Here is a 14,947-nt window from a genome sequence, read left to right as displayed (position 1 = left end):
CCGCGGTTCGCTGCTCCAGGCCAACGGGAGCTGCTGGAAGCGGCGCGGGCCGAGGGACTTACTGGCCACTGCTTCCAGCAGCCCCCATTGGCCTGCAGCGGCAAACCGCGGCCAGTGGGAGTCGCGATCGGCCGGACCTGCGGACAGGGAGGTAAACAAACCGGCCCGGCCCACCAGGGGCTTTCCCTACACAAGCAGTGACCCCAGTTTGAGAAACACTGCACTACAGCATGTCCCAGATATAGATCTCCTCCTGATCAGGTCCCAGTTAATAGCTTCTACCCAACTGCCTCTTCAAACCTATCCTTCTTCCCTTCTCCCAGTAGCCTTGCCTCACCCTGTTATTTATTTCTCTGTGCTTGACTGTCTCTTCCCCACTACTCCTCTCCCACCCACTTCTCCACCTCTGTCCAGGCTTACCCCTCCCTACCTCTGCTTTTGCAGCCCTGCAGTTCTCAGTACTCTTTCCCCCCCTCACAGCCAAGCATCCTCCTGCTTCTGGATGCTCTTCCCCTCCTTACCCAGCTGTTTGCACTGCTCTGAAACCAAGCTCCTGCTCCCAAACTAAGCTCCTGCTCCCACTACCCCACCTCTAGTTGTATCTCCTTCATTCCTGAATTAGAAATAGCACCACATGAAAATAAAGACACAAGAGATGCATTTGGTGGAGAGAAAGTTCGAAGTTTCTGACTGTACAGGAAAATAGGAAGGGCCTGGGGACTTGGCGAGAGTATTAACTGAAATAATAATACTGCTTCTTTTCACACTGCATCGTGCCTGAAGCACCTTAGAAGCCTAGACAATGTGAATAGGTTAGTAAGAGCTGGTTTACTCCATTCTGAGATTGTAATGTAACATAAATCTTTCCATGGACAATACTTGCCTATCTCACAGGCTTTAGTCTGTCCTATACAAATCACTCAATATTTTATAGACTGGTCAAAAGCTCTCTCTAAGGTCACTTTGTACTAGGTGAAAATAGCACACCCACAGCCTGAATCCCCATGAAAGAGAAAAGAGGGGGGGGGGGGGGACTGGATTAAAATTAAAATACATATTTGACCTGAGAGAACACAAATTTTAGAAAAATATGCTAAAGGGTCCTTAAATTCAATGTTTAACAATTGATTTAGAATATCCCCAGATTGCTAAGCCAAGGAACTGCACAACAAAAGTGATACAAGTTCTGACAGAATAATACAATGGAATGAGCAAAGCATTAACTCAGAATTGTTTCAGTTTGTTTAAAATGCTAAACCTTACTAGAGATGGTCCTGAAGTAGAATACCTGATCCAAATCCCATCATTCTCTGGGTACATTCAAATCTGAACATCACATCATGGGCTCATCTCTAATAGAAACACTCTGGGTGAAATCCTGGTCAGAGCAAAGTCAGTGGGGTCAGGATTTCACTCTCTACGTTACATTTCATTTTAGTAGCTGTGTTTTCTGAGTGCTTCAGTACAACGTACATAACGTGTCTTTATAGGCAAAGCTCCTGCACTCCCACATTATGTAGACATGTCATAGAAATGTCCCATAATGTGTCTTTAAAGGCAAAACTAGAAATGTCTCTACTTCCTTCTGTCTCTGCTGGATATTTATTTTCAAAGAATGCTCCTGCCATTCTGTGATAATATTTTATAAACAAATGCACTGTCAGTATTTATCATTTGTACATTATAAACAATAAAAGCCAAGGAACTCAGGGGAGAAAAACATCTTAACCAACTTACCTCGTAAAAGAGCCCTTCAGGGAACTGCTGAAAGCACTGGGCACACACAAAACACTGTTCATGGTACAGTTCACCATTGCTGTTAACAATCTTCTCAGCAGGTGCAAAGCCTCCTTTGCAGCGCTCACATATGGCATTTGCAAGAGCATTTGCCATATTACTGTAATAAAAAACAAACCAAAAAGAGATTGTTGATCTTCTCTAAAATGAGGGGATAAAGAAAAAGGAAACACTCAGTTCCACTGATTTTATTTCATTTCTCTTTTGAAAAGCCAACTGTCCCAATCAAACTCCCACTGAAGTCATGGAAATCTTTCCACTGACTATAATGGAGTTGCAGCAGTCCCTTAATGAGGAAAAAGTTGTGAGATGTTTCCATTTTTTTTTTTTTGGTCAAAGCAGCACCCTATTCTAAGAACTTTTGGTCAGAAATGTATGTTCAGGCTTGTATGAAGGGAAAAAACAGGTTATATTTTCATTCAATCAAGCACTACAAGAAAGAAAAGGAAATAAACAATTACAATGATTATGGAAGACAAGAGCCAATTTCATCAGTAATTAAAGATGTTTCCCCATCTGAGATCAAAGCAAGAATATTGTTCTGAAAGTGAATATCAATTCAAAACCAATTCAAAAGATCTGAGGCATCAATAAAAAGGACAAAACATATTTAACATAACTTCTGTGGGAGAAATAATCAAGAGGTAAGGAATGGTAAATGGTAAAAAGTGTTCTTTAGATTTTTCAATTTTGCAAAATGACTTGAAGATACATGGAATTTGAATCAGAGATTAGGAAAACTTCCAAATAACAATGCATGGGTGTGCTTCTTAAAGGCATGTAGTAATAACATTATAATGCAATATTTGCAAATATCAGAGGGACTAAACTCTATCTTTAAGGACAAATCCTCATCTGCAATAAATCAACACAGCTCCTTTGCAATCAAATGAGGAACTGCTCTAAAATTTCAAAGTCTACGCTTGATTTTTCACACTGCAAGAGGCTTTCTTGCTTAAATCTAAATTCACAAAACTTAGGTCTTTGAGACTAAGTTTTCTATTAAATACTTATCTGTAACATGGAGAATGCACAGGACAGCTCTTAATTTTCACAACATCTGACAAATGTTAGCAGAACATGTTCTAGAGTGTATACAAGAACAATTTCAGGTATTTGAATTTGCTGGTAATCTGATTTGATCCAAACATTTAATCAGAAGTTTATAAACAATCTGTTTTATTCTTCAAAAATAAGCAGATTTTATCGTTCAGAAAAAATCATGCTGTATCTATAGATATAAAAGGCTCAATCCCACACAAGGTGCTGAGTGCCTGTGACTCCCATTGATTTCAATAGGAGTTGTAGGATGCTCAGCACCTTGTACAGGAACAATCTCGTACAAAGTAGCAAGAATACATTTTATTAAATACATCGCTACCTCGATATAACGCGACCCGATATAACACGAATTCGGATATAACACGGTAAAGCAGCGCTCCGGGGGGGTGGGGGTGGGGGGCTGCACACTCCGGTGGATCAAAGCAAGTTCAATATAACCCGGTTTCACCTATAACACGGTAAGATTTTTTTGGCTCCCGAGGACAGCATTATATCGAGGTAGAGGTGTAGTTGAAAGCTGGTCTATTCCTTATCCTGTTGTACCACATAAAAAGGCTAACCCCTGGTTAAAGAAACTCTTGACTGGTTATTATTAATCTGCTGCTTTTTTCTATTCTACAGCATTTTACAGAAAAAGGTGTCTTCCAGAGATACCTTCATGAGCAAAATCCCTGACAAAGAGTATCAGACCAAGAACATTTTATTCCACAGAGGTTTCAGTCAAACACATACAAAAATAAATGTAAGTGCCAACAGTTGTGTTTAAGCTCTATAGCTAACTGCCTTTCTCCACAATCTATTTCCATCAAAACTATTGTGCTTTATGGAAGAGAACTGAATCGCTTCATTTGTCATACCCAATAACAGAATAAACTGGATGTGACGCCAATATTGATCACAATATAAATTGTGACCTTTCTTTAGAGCTCAACAGCTCTTGAATACTAAGAATGATAAACGAAGACTATAGCTTAGAATTCAACTTTCAGCATTAATTTAGGCAACCGCATAAAATAAAGAAACTTGGAAAATGACAGCTTCTAGCAAAACAAAGCCTTATAACCCTGCTTTCTCCCAAAAATGCAAATATTTCTTCACTTTTCTTTGAGAAATATGTATTACTATAGCACTACTGATGAATATTAAATGTAGAATGGTTTTCTTTTGTTACCAATGGGATAGTTTACACATTTCCCCCATAATTTACAGAACCTAATATCAGAAGTCTCACAGAGCACATAGTCTATTCAACAAATCCAATCTAATACATGTAATTGAAATAAAACCTACTGAAATTAAAGTCTGGTTTTGTTTACAGCAACTGTTGCAAGTTTTAGAAGAAATCAAAACTAGAAATTTATCATAGGAATAGTAAGCTTTATGTTAGAGAGTGATTCAAACACATTCTACATGAAATTTAATTGGAAAAAAACAACTGCAGATTTTAAAATGATTTTACCACAGTAACATCCCAACTTGAAAAAGTGAACTTACAATCTTGCATAAAAGTCACAAAATTCTTTGTATACTTTTATGTCACTGTGCCTACGTTGTAATTTTGACACTGCTTTCTCGCCTTCATTTCCATTGGTATTATGCAGATCATGAATACCCCTGTGTGGAACTTCTTCATTCTCTGGAATCATATAGGAGTGAGCTCTGCTTTGGAATTCCATATTTTCCATAATTGGAAATTCAATTAATTTAATACTTATTTTAAAAAAATCAACCGCTATTGTGCAAAGAAGCTGCAGACAATAAAGTTGGGAGACACAATATGCAGGACTTCCCCTTGTTCCCAGCAAAGTGATTTACTTCCACAGTTTCACATCAGTTAGAAGGCTTGCCGAGCCCTCTGCTAGAGTTTCAAGTTAAAAGTTCACCAGCAGAGGAGTTAGAATGACATGCTGTGATTTGCTAAGATCCACTGGAACACATTCCATTACAAGGTTGTAATACAAACTTGGGCAGTACATACAGTCTTCACTATCTATTGCTGTTAATAAGAATTCCATTCAGACACAGAAGAGCTATTTTATGATAAGCATATATGACAACATATTCACTGTCAAACTCATTAATAGTTACTATTTACTGGGGGAAATGATTCCAATAATTCTGTATCATGAACACACCAAGAAAAGTATTCTATATCATTAGATACAGATTGCTTTAAAGTTCTGTTAGCCTAGATTGTAAAATTAGATTTTACAATGTGTGCTCCTTATGTATCTTCTCAGTCAAATGTGCTGAGTTTATTGGTAAACATTTTTCTTTCTGCCAGCATTGCAAAGAAGATATAGCTACAAGTGGATCGGTTATTTTCTATTTTGTCTCACACATCATTAGCTGAACTGCCAAATAAGTTCTAGTTGCTGATGTAAGAAGCAGAAACAAATAATCTTGATTTTAAGTTACCAGGTTGTGTTTACAGCACTGCACTGACAGATAAATCCCATATAGATCTGAAAGCTGAATGAATTTAATATGGCTATTAGGGAAAGGGGGGGGCAGCAGACGATAGGACAATTGACATCCTTATCACAATGATGATGACTTCTGATGCTGACTATATACCATTTGTTCATATGGGTTTTATTATACAGTAATTATTTTAATGCAACATTCAATTTGATACAAGTCCCCGCACTCCAACTGCAGATTTCTTAGTAGTAGAAGTTGTCCTATCCCAGGAGATTAAGTACCTTTACTCTTTCTGGAAGGAAAAAAAGTCACATTTTAGTCAGCTACGATAGGCCCAGTCTCTGACAGCTTAGGACTTCAAACCAAAATGGATTTTTGAAAGTTCTTTCAAGTAACTGACACCTCACGTTCAACTCAGTCTTAGTAGTAACTGATTACAAAAATGAATAGTAAACCATATGTATTTTGCCTTTTCTGCAAGAGGGTTTCGGTATCCAGAGAATTTGCTTGTTAGAGGGAAGTCTGAGAAAGTGAGGAAGGAGAATAGGGGGAAGGAAGTGCGAACAAATATACAGTTTAGGAACAGCAAGCAACACTGGGGTCTTACAAAAAACCCTGCCAAAAATCAAGGGAATTCCATTCAAATCTTTCATTTTTAATAAACGCCAGTGTCTTTGAAAAGAAAAAGAAGAATCCATTCCAAAGGACCTGTTTGCATTACAATTTTTAAACAAATTTGAAAGTGTTTTCTGGCATGGTTGGCTCTAAACATGATTTGAATCCACACACAATATGATTAAAAAGTCCGTCACCCTTGGCGGAGGCCTAGGTTAGCACATTGTACCCAGTTCAGCAGGTTATGCTATTTTGCAGATTTGCACAGAAAACTCTCTTAGCACATGGTTAGGTAGCATGGGAGGTTCAGATGCACAAACATAGCTATGATATCAGAGAAGATGCTGTGTGGACACAAACTGAATCATGTCATTTATACCCGGTTAATCTGACTGTGCGTCTAACCAATCACAAAAATCACACGTAAAAATGTAGTGTTAACAGGGCTATTGTCCCATCACCTTAAACTTTGTTTACTGATATTTGACAAACAAACATTTTTTCCTCCTTTTTTTCACTGTAACTTTGAAGTAGAATATGTAGCATGTGTATGAGAGGAGATAAAATTTGTAATTGTCTCTTTAGAGCTATTGTGATATAAAAGAATACTTAAAAAACATGTTTTAGAGTCATGGTACTCTGGTTCAACTAACAGTGCTGCTATCACAGTAATATTAATGTGTTCAGTATCCCTCCTACCCTGAAACTGGTGCTCAATGCTAGTATCGGAGGCTGCGTACATACTAGAATACAATGTACCCGCTGACAGCAATGTTGTGTCTGTCACAGTGAACGTTCTAGCATAGATAGGGCTGTGGCTGTAGCACTATGCCCTGACTACGTAGCACTTGCACTGCTCCTGCGTAATCTCTATCATTGGAGATTTTTAACAGCAGGTTAGACAAACACCTGTCTGGGATGGTCTAGAGAATACTAGTCCTGCCATGAGTGCAGTGGACTGGACAAGATGACCTCTCAAGGTCTCTTCCAATCCTATGATTCTACTGCTGCTGCACCAGTGATGAACAACAGGCACTGTAGGTATAGCAGTGGAGATGTAGCCACTGTGATGTTCCTTGTCCTCTTCCATATTAGCTCTATTGGAAATGCAGGATCAAAATGAATACAGTTCTATAATAATATTACAAGAGCAGTTTACATAGAGAGGTGATCTGATTCTCACTTGGGGCTCTTTTCTTAGTTTAAGGTTTATATTTTAGATTGGCGGAGTTAAAGAGCATAAATGCAACCTCCTTTAAAAAAATGTTTCCCTAAAACCTTAAAACAAAAACCTGTCTGAATTTGAAACGCGCTCTCTACATGTAATGTGTTGCTGCTCTCTACCCTAGCATCACTATTCTTTTATTAATCTTCTCCCATATACCTGTGAGCATTCTTCTCAAGGTGGAATTGTCATGTGACTTCCCAATGACACCTTAGTTGACCCAAAAAAGGTCAATGTAAACTCAAAAATAGATACATATGTCCAATGTTTGCGCTGGTAGTCAGCTAGTGCAGCACCTTCTGTTTAAATGATTTAAACGTTGCTCCAATTTAGAGAAATGTATTTAGGAGTTTTGATAGATGTATTAATTACTATTTTGTAAAAACACAAAATACTTTTTTGTATTCTAGATGCTTTTACAGTTCCTGTCCTCTTCATTCAATGACAGAGTGCTGTTTTGGCATTTAAAAACTGAGTGTTGATGGTTGTCAAAGCTCTAGCCCCATAGCTGCAGTCTAATCATGTCAATTCATCCAGCTGCTGCAGGATGAACTAAGGAGCTCAAGAGGAGCACTAAGTCAACATGCCAAAAATCCTAATGAAACAATAAAGTTACCACACGTTTGATGGCCAATTTTTGAGTCTTAATATCTCAGTAAGTCATTATTTTGAAAGCAGCAAAAAAAGAAAAATGACAGGCTGTTGTGGATTAATCACTTGCCAGAACAGTTCAGTGGTTTGAGCATTGGCCCGCTAAACCCAGGGTGGTGAGTTCAATCCTTGAGGGAGCTATTTAGGGATATGGGGCAAAAATCTGTTGGATGATTTAATTGTGGATTGGTCCTGCTTTGAGTGGGGGGTTGGACTAGATGATCTCCGAGGTCCCTTCCAACCCTGATATTCTATGAACTAGTTTTTGTGTCTTAAATGGGCAAAACCTCTTGGGCCAAATTCTGTTCTTACATATACCAGTGTCACTCTATTTCAATGCAACTCCCCTGTACATCTATGCTCTCATTTCCCTGCTCCCCCTCCTGATGCCTAAGCTTTTCCCAATCTTTTTACCTTACTGTTTCCTTCATCCCTTTCCCCAGTCTTAGATTTGTGAATTCTAATTTGCTCCACCCAAGCCTCCTCTTCTTGCAAGTCCTTCTTCAAAAATACCACTTCCGGGGGGGAAGGCGGGGGGGGGGAATTATCAACTCTTTACCCATTTTCTTCAGTTGTCCTGTGTATTCTTATTTGTCTTTTCTTGTTTAGATAGCTAGCAGTGCCAAGCATCCTGTAGGTTGCTCTCAGGGGGCTGCCATAAATTGAGGAACCCAGAGGCTCCTCTAATTTATGCTGTGGCACTTTTCAGCTCCTGCAGCAGTCTAGAATCCCAAGAGAGCAAAGGTGGCTTTCTCGCCTTTTGTGCTGTGCCAAGAGGCGCAGTACAGAATCTCAACCCGCCTCTTCTTATCTGTGGTGTAAAACACTGTGCAAACTTCTGATGCCACAGAAACATTTTGTAATAATAATGAAAGGGCACCCTGAATTGCATATCAAAAGTTTTCATGGCACGTTAGCCATGTGGCTCCTGTTGTCCTCATTAGGAGTGGTATAGCTACAAAAAGTTGTGTTTACCTCAAGATCTGAGTCCACAAAGGCTGTTTTAATCTTGTTGGCTGGTTTGAGGGCCAGATTCCTTAAAGTGACATGACTACAAATGTTAAATAAATACAAGGAGCCTGATTCTGAACTTCTACCAGTTTACACTGCTATGAGTCAGAAGTGACACTGGTTACAATGGAGAAAGACTGATATAAGTAAGAATCTTACTTGGGAATCTGGCCCCAAAAGATTTTGACCATTTACAAGGATTTTTGTGCTTTTAAAACACAAACGCTAGGCAAGGGATTAATCCACAACAGATGAGGGACCTGCATTCGATATGGCACGAGACAGGACCCCAATTAAGGGATTCTAAGATGAACCTTCTGAAAAATCAGATTCATAATGAGGATAGTGATACAACCCCAACTGTAATGTCACATAAGGTGGATGATACCATATAAGGTGTTTTAATTAACAGAAGCTGTAATGTTTGTCTTTTGTTTAGTGAGTATTAAACCAGGCTGAATATTTTGGGTATCTGTCTTAGATCAAAGGGGGGGACTTTTATAGAGAAAGTTCAGCAGGACTTGCTGCTCATAGAACATTTTACTTCATTCCACAAATAGATGTGCAGAACAGTCACAACTCCAAACTAGGTACTTGGCAATAACAGCTGCCATTGGGGACTTAATTGCACTACAGTGAAATAATGTTGTCTGCCTCATCTGAAAGGCTGCTGTGTCACTGCTGACCTCCTGAAAGCAAAGCAGCTACATTCCCTGTACAAGGTCAAGTTATTGCAGAGCAGGATAAAAACTCACAGCACAATCCTCCCCCTCCATAACCGCAACACACAAAAGGATGATTTAATTTTAAATAAATTAATCAGCAGCCTTTGTGCAAGGTTACACAACAGCAGCCTTTGTGCAATGGAACACACACAAATATACAGTCAATAGTTAGAAAAAGTCGTTCAATTTCCTCTTGCTATTAAATATACATGGCTTTCCAGGACCCTGCATAAAATTCAACACTGACTTTTTTTAAAGTGCTGAATTAGCTCCTCCTCCTCCTCATTAAGCTTAAAATGTAATATGGTCTTAAGTGACCAAAATATTAGTTTTTGTAATTGTTGGGCAAGTGTTCCCTAAATCAAATGGTTCTTACAAATTAATTTGAAGAAAGGAGTAATTCTTCTTTTTCTAGTTTTTTAATTGTAAATTATGGATGGGATTTTCAAAAGTCCTCAACACTGGCCTAATTCTGCTCCCATTTAAGATGATGAGAAAATACCCACTGACTTCAACATGATCAGAATTAGGTCAAAGTTGAGTGTTTCTGAAAACTGTAGTGATGTTTTCACATAGAATTATCTATAGGGTAGATGACAGACAGCCTTTATAACATAATTTGGTATAAACTTATGCCAGTGTAAACAAATGTGCTTGATATCTGCTACTACAGAGAATTCATTTTCCATTTCTTTACTGGAAAGCGAATATTACAGGAATTTGATAAGAGGCATCTTCCCACAAGGATCTTTATAGATCATAATAATCAATGAAAGTAATCTTAAAGTAGAATTTGTGGGAGAGAAAAGAGATATTTCAACATTACTTTTTTAGAAGATGTTTCAGAAAGTATTGTATTTTCTTTTGCTGATGAAAAAAGTTTTCTAGCGAATCCCTGCTTTGTGTGAAATATATAGACATGGGTAATTTTTCTCTTTACACTCTTCTTTAAGTGACCTTCGATTACATTCCTTTTCCTCCCACCACTGCTCCCCATCCATCTATTCCTGAATACCTTTAGGCCAGCACTCCAAAAATATACCACAACATAATAGAAGTACTTTAACACCTTTGCAGTGAGACATTGCATGAAATAGCTTATCCATAAAATAGGCACACTACACTTACTTGCCTGTACTGCAAGAACTCATGCTATATTCAACTCTTGTATGTCAGTAAATTTTTAAGCAGTTATATATACACTAGTGCTTTTTATAGAAAAACATTAGAATCCATTTGTAATTTAATTTTACAGTGTGAACTATAAAAAATGTCAGGTACTGGACACCTATTGCTAGACACATACGTATTATTGACTCAGAGAAGAAGCGAGTTCCTACAGTTGACTGGATAGCATTTTCTCTTTGTGTGTGCCTGTTTGTAACAACGTTTGAGCACCGCATCTAATCAAAACCAAAATTTCAGGAAACGCTCAAGGCAATAATGGGCAGATCCCTATTGATTTTGGGTAAAAGTGGAAAACTGGAAACAGGAAATGGGAAACATATAGGGTAAGTCTACAATTAAAAACCCGGGACTGGCCGGTGCCAGCTGATTTGGGCTCACAGGGCTCGGGCTAAGGGGCTGTTTAACTGAGGTGTAGATATTCTGGCTCAGGCTAGACCTGGGCTCTAAGAGCCTGCAAGGTAAGCCCCAGAGCTGAGGCTGCAGCCCGAGCCTGAGCATCTACACCACAATTAAACAGACCCATAGCCTGTCAGCTGACACAGGCCAGCTGTGGGTGTCTAACTGCAGTGTAGACATAGCCCTAGGGCTCCCTGCATCTAATTAGCAGACTCAGCAGCTTCAACCAGGCCTGTAAAGGTATGTTTACACAGCAAATAAAAACCCACGGCTGGCCGTCCATGCCAGCCAACTCAGGCTCATGTGGCTCAGGCTGTGGGGCTGTTTCACAGCTGTGTAGACATCCAGACTTGGGCTGGAGGTGCCCGAGCTCCCACCTCACTGGGTCCTAGAGCCTGGACTCCAGCTCAAGCCCCATGAACCCAAGTTAGCTGACATGGACCAGCCCAGTTGCATGTAGACACACCCTAATTGTCTATAGATTAAAGAACTGGTTGATGTCAGCCATTAACGTTTTCCAGCCCAATTCCTCCCATCTCAGTTCTGCCCATCCTCCCAAGAAGAGCTCTGTGTAGCTCAAAAGCTCGAATGCCTGTCCTCTCCCTCACCAACAGAAGTTGGTCCAATAAAAGATATTACCTCACCCACCTTGTCTCTCAAATATCCTGGAATTGACATGGTTACAAGTACATTGCACACCTCCTCCCAGGATTTTAACATGTTGACATCATGAATGACTTATCTCCCAGACAGAAAAAAAAGCAGTAAGAATTGGAGGGCATAGGGGAAGATGGGCACACACAGAGACACACACATGGGGGGCAGAATGAGAGCCTCGAATGAAAAGAGTGGAGAAGTCGGGGGGCACGCAGGCCCTGACATGATGGAAGGGGTGGGAGGATTGCAGTGAGTCCCCAAAATAGAGGGCGATGGGAGTGTGCCACACAGGGAGCTTGTGTGGGGAATGGAGGGATGTAAGGAGCTCATCGTGTGTGTAATGAGCTCCGTCTGCAGAAGCTACAAAGCATTTGACCCCACCAGAAAATAATATTTTGATCATAATTTCTCATAATTATAAACACAAATCTTCAATATTGAGCTTTATATTTTCTATGAAACTTCATGTCCTAGCGAAATTTGGTAATGCTGGATTACAGTACTTCCCTTTGAAAATAGCAGTTTCCTTTCCCAATACCAGGTATTTAATAAATATAATCTATCATTACATATTGTCACAGATGCTGTTCCAAACAATAAGCTTGTAAATTTAAAGGAGAAATTATATTAAATGTTAGTCCTGCATTAACCATCTTCTTACAGTAGCTACAACTGATGTTTTTATAAGCTGAATGCCATGACCTGAACAGTTCATCCAGCAGCTATAATTAATATCTTGACTAAATTGAACACCCGGCCTTCCATGAAAGCCTTCTTGTATGTCCATGTAGTTCCTTATATGGTTGGGATAACTGTCAACACCAGACGTTCTGGCTCTAAACTACATTCTTATTATAGCAACAACTCCATTGGAGACTCCACACTGAAGGACTGACCTTCAGCTACGGTGGTGGAAGAGAGTGTTTATTTCTTTACTGAGACACATGTCAGTCTTATATAGAGCTCTTCTTAAGTAAACAAAGATATTAGCACTGATAGGATAATCAACTTTATTTCCCCTTTCACCTTACTGTAAGCTTTTCTTTTCTAAAATATTCTATAACTTCTGTTAGTGACTTTAGAAGTCTGTTAAGTTTTTAGCTGTTTGAACTAAACAAGCTGTGTCGGGGAGAGAAGGAAGATGAGCTTGATGAAGAAAGCAGATCTATTAACACAACACTGTTTTTTCCTCCCATAAAGATTAAGTCACATCCGTTAACCACTTTGGTTTTAAGCATTGCATTTAATTTCTCAAATGTTCATCACTGCATTATCAAGTTCCAACATCAGAAAGGAGAGAATGGAAAATAGCTAAACAACCTGTATTTAGCTTCTTCCCCCTTAAATATTCTGGTTAACACATTCGAACAGCCAGCAACAGAGTAAGTATTAATTGTAATTGGACCATGAGACAAATGTCAATAATATACACCTCTACCCCGATATAACGTGACCCAATATAACACGAATTCAGACATAACGCGGTAAAGCAGTGCTCCGGGGGGAGGGGCGGGGGGGGGGGGGCAGGGCTGCGCACCGCAGTGGATCAAAGCAAGTTCGATATAACGCGGTTTCACCTATAACGCGGTAAGATTTTTTGGCTCCTGAGGACAGTGTTATATCGAGGTAGAGGTGTACTAGCAAAAAAAGCTAGCACAAAATGTCTGCTTTCATAGATTTTAAGATCCAAAAAGACCATTACGATCATCTAGTCTGATCTCTTCTATAACACAGGCCAAAACCCCTCACTTTATACTGTGTATTTAGGGCTTACTCCCTCAGAAACAAGTATGTGAATTTCAGTACCACCAACTGTAAAATAAGAGATGCCAAACACTTTCTAAACCCAGGGCTATGGGTTTGTGGTTGGTTTTTTTAGACTTTTCTAAAGTGACAGGCACCAGGGTAAGTCCCCATTGTCTAATGTTAAATGAATAGAGTATGAATGAACAATTGAAATACATACTCGAGAACAATAGGGACAGATTGGGTGAGGAAAGATGAGGAAGGAAAGATGAAGAAAGTGGTTTCAATTTGAGAGTTAGTTTAAATAAAGAATTCAGTTTAATCCTAATGACTGTTTTGCATACTTCAGTCAAAATTCATCACAACCAACATGGCAATTTACTTAGCTGTCCCAGGGCGACAATGCTAGCATTTGCTATTTAAAAAAGCAAACTTAGCCCAGCATAACGTGCACACACTTCCTTGTGAACTGAATGTATGCTGTTAGAGGTTAGTACAGAGCCCACTAAAACATTGATTTTGCTACTGGTTTAATAATCAAAGTCTTCAAAAGGAGAAACGTACATAAACATTTCTCATTGAAAATGCCTAAATAAAGTAAAGTCAACAGCAGGAAAATACAAACACGGTTTACTAAAACAAAAGCAAACAGACCAGCTCAGGTAATTTGATTCTTATCCACAGCATGGATGATAACAGTTTTCAATAGCTGCCTAGGCCAAGGAACATGGAGTAACCAGATTTACTAAACAAACTTTCTGCCAAGGACATTATCAATCATTACGAGTGTGACATGCACAGGTTTAATATACAGAAATACAAAATTACATTTCACACTTTCTTCACCTTCATTCATTCTTTTTTGGTACAAAAGCCTTTTGAACCTTTTATAAAAGCATAGTTGGAAAAAACAGGGGGAGGGACAATTGTAGCAGGGTTGGATATAGATGGAAAAAGCAGAACAGTTTAACAATCTGGAGATTTAAGGTATAGCAAGAAGCATGTGTAAGGGGACTGTTGCCCCCTTACTAACATTCAGTGGGGGTGTTTTGGTTGGCTAGCTCCCAGCACTAAAAGGGGAAGGGTCGATGGCAAATCAGGAGCCTGAGACTGACAGTCCCCAGGAACCATGGGGAGAGGCCAATGCTCCAGATGAGCCTGATTGACAGGGGGGGCAGGCTAATCAGGGAGTCAGGAGGCCAGAGGGGGTCCCGTCCTCCGTGTGAACTGGAATGGCCTGAGTCAGACTGAGTGGGGCCGAGCTAAGGAGAGAGCAGGGGCCCAAGCTGAGCTGGAGAGCAGAACCGTGCCAGATCCAGAGCCAAAGACGCAGCCCAGGGAGAGCAGATCCTGTGCTGGGAGCAGAGCTGTAGCCGCAGAGCCAGAGACGCAGCCCAGGGAGAGCAGGTCCCGTGCTGGGAGCAGAGGTGCAGCCACAGAGCCAGAGACG

At 39.8% G+C, this 14,947-nt stretch overlaps 1 protein-coding gene across 12 annotated transcripts in view; it reads right to left on the bottom strand.

Moving 5' to 3' along the window:
• Positions 1-14,947, bottom strand: part of LIMS1 (LIM zinc finger domain containing 1) — a 137,729-nt gene that overhangs the window by 54,702 nt on the left and 68,080 nt on the right. For 9 of the 12 annotated variants that reach the window (XM_008166723.4, XM_065580962.1, XM_065580968.1 and 6 more), the window contains one exon: positions 1,738-1,897. The exons of 1 other annotated variant lie outside the window; for it this stretch is intronic. In XM_008166723.4, the coding sequence (XP_008164945.1) occupies positions 1,738-1,897 (160 nt within the window). Of the gene's footprint in view, positions 1-1,737; positions 1,898-4,353; positions 4,697-14,947 lie in introns of those variants that run through there. 2 more of the 12 variants (XM_005306960.4, XM_005306958.4) reach the window with 2 other exon arrangements.

Source organism: Chrysemys picta, chromosome 1 (assembly GCF_011386835.1).
Source record: "Chrysemys picta bellii isolate R12L10 chromosome 1, ASM1138683v2, whole genome shotgun sequence".
NCBI lineage: Eukaryota > Metazoa > Chordata > Testudines > Emydidae > Chrysemys > Chrysemys picta.
This window is presented reverse-complemented; position numbering and strand designations above follow the sequence as displayed.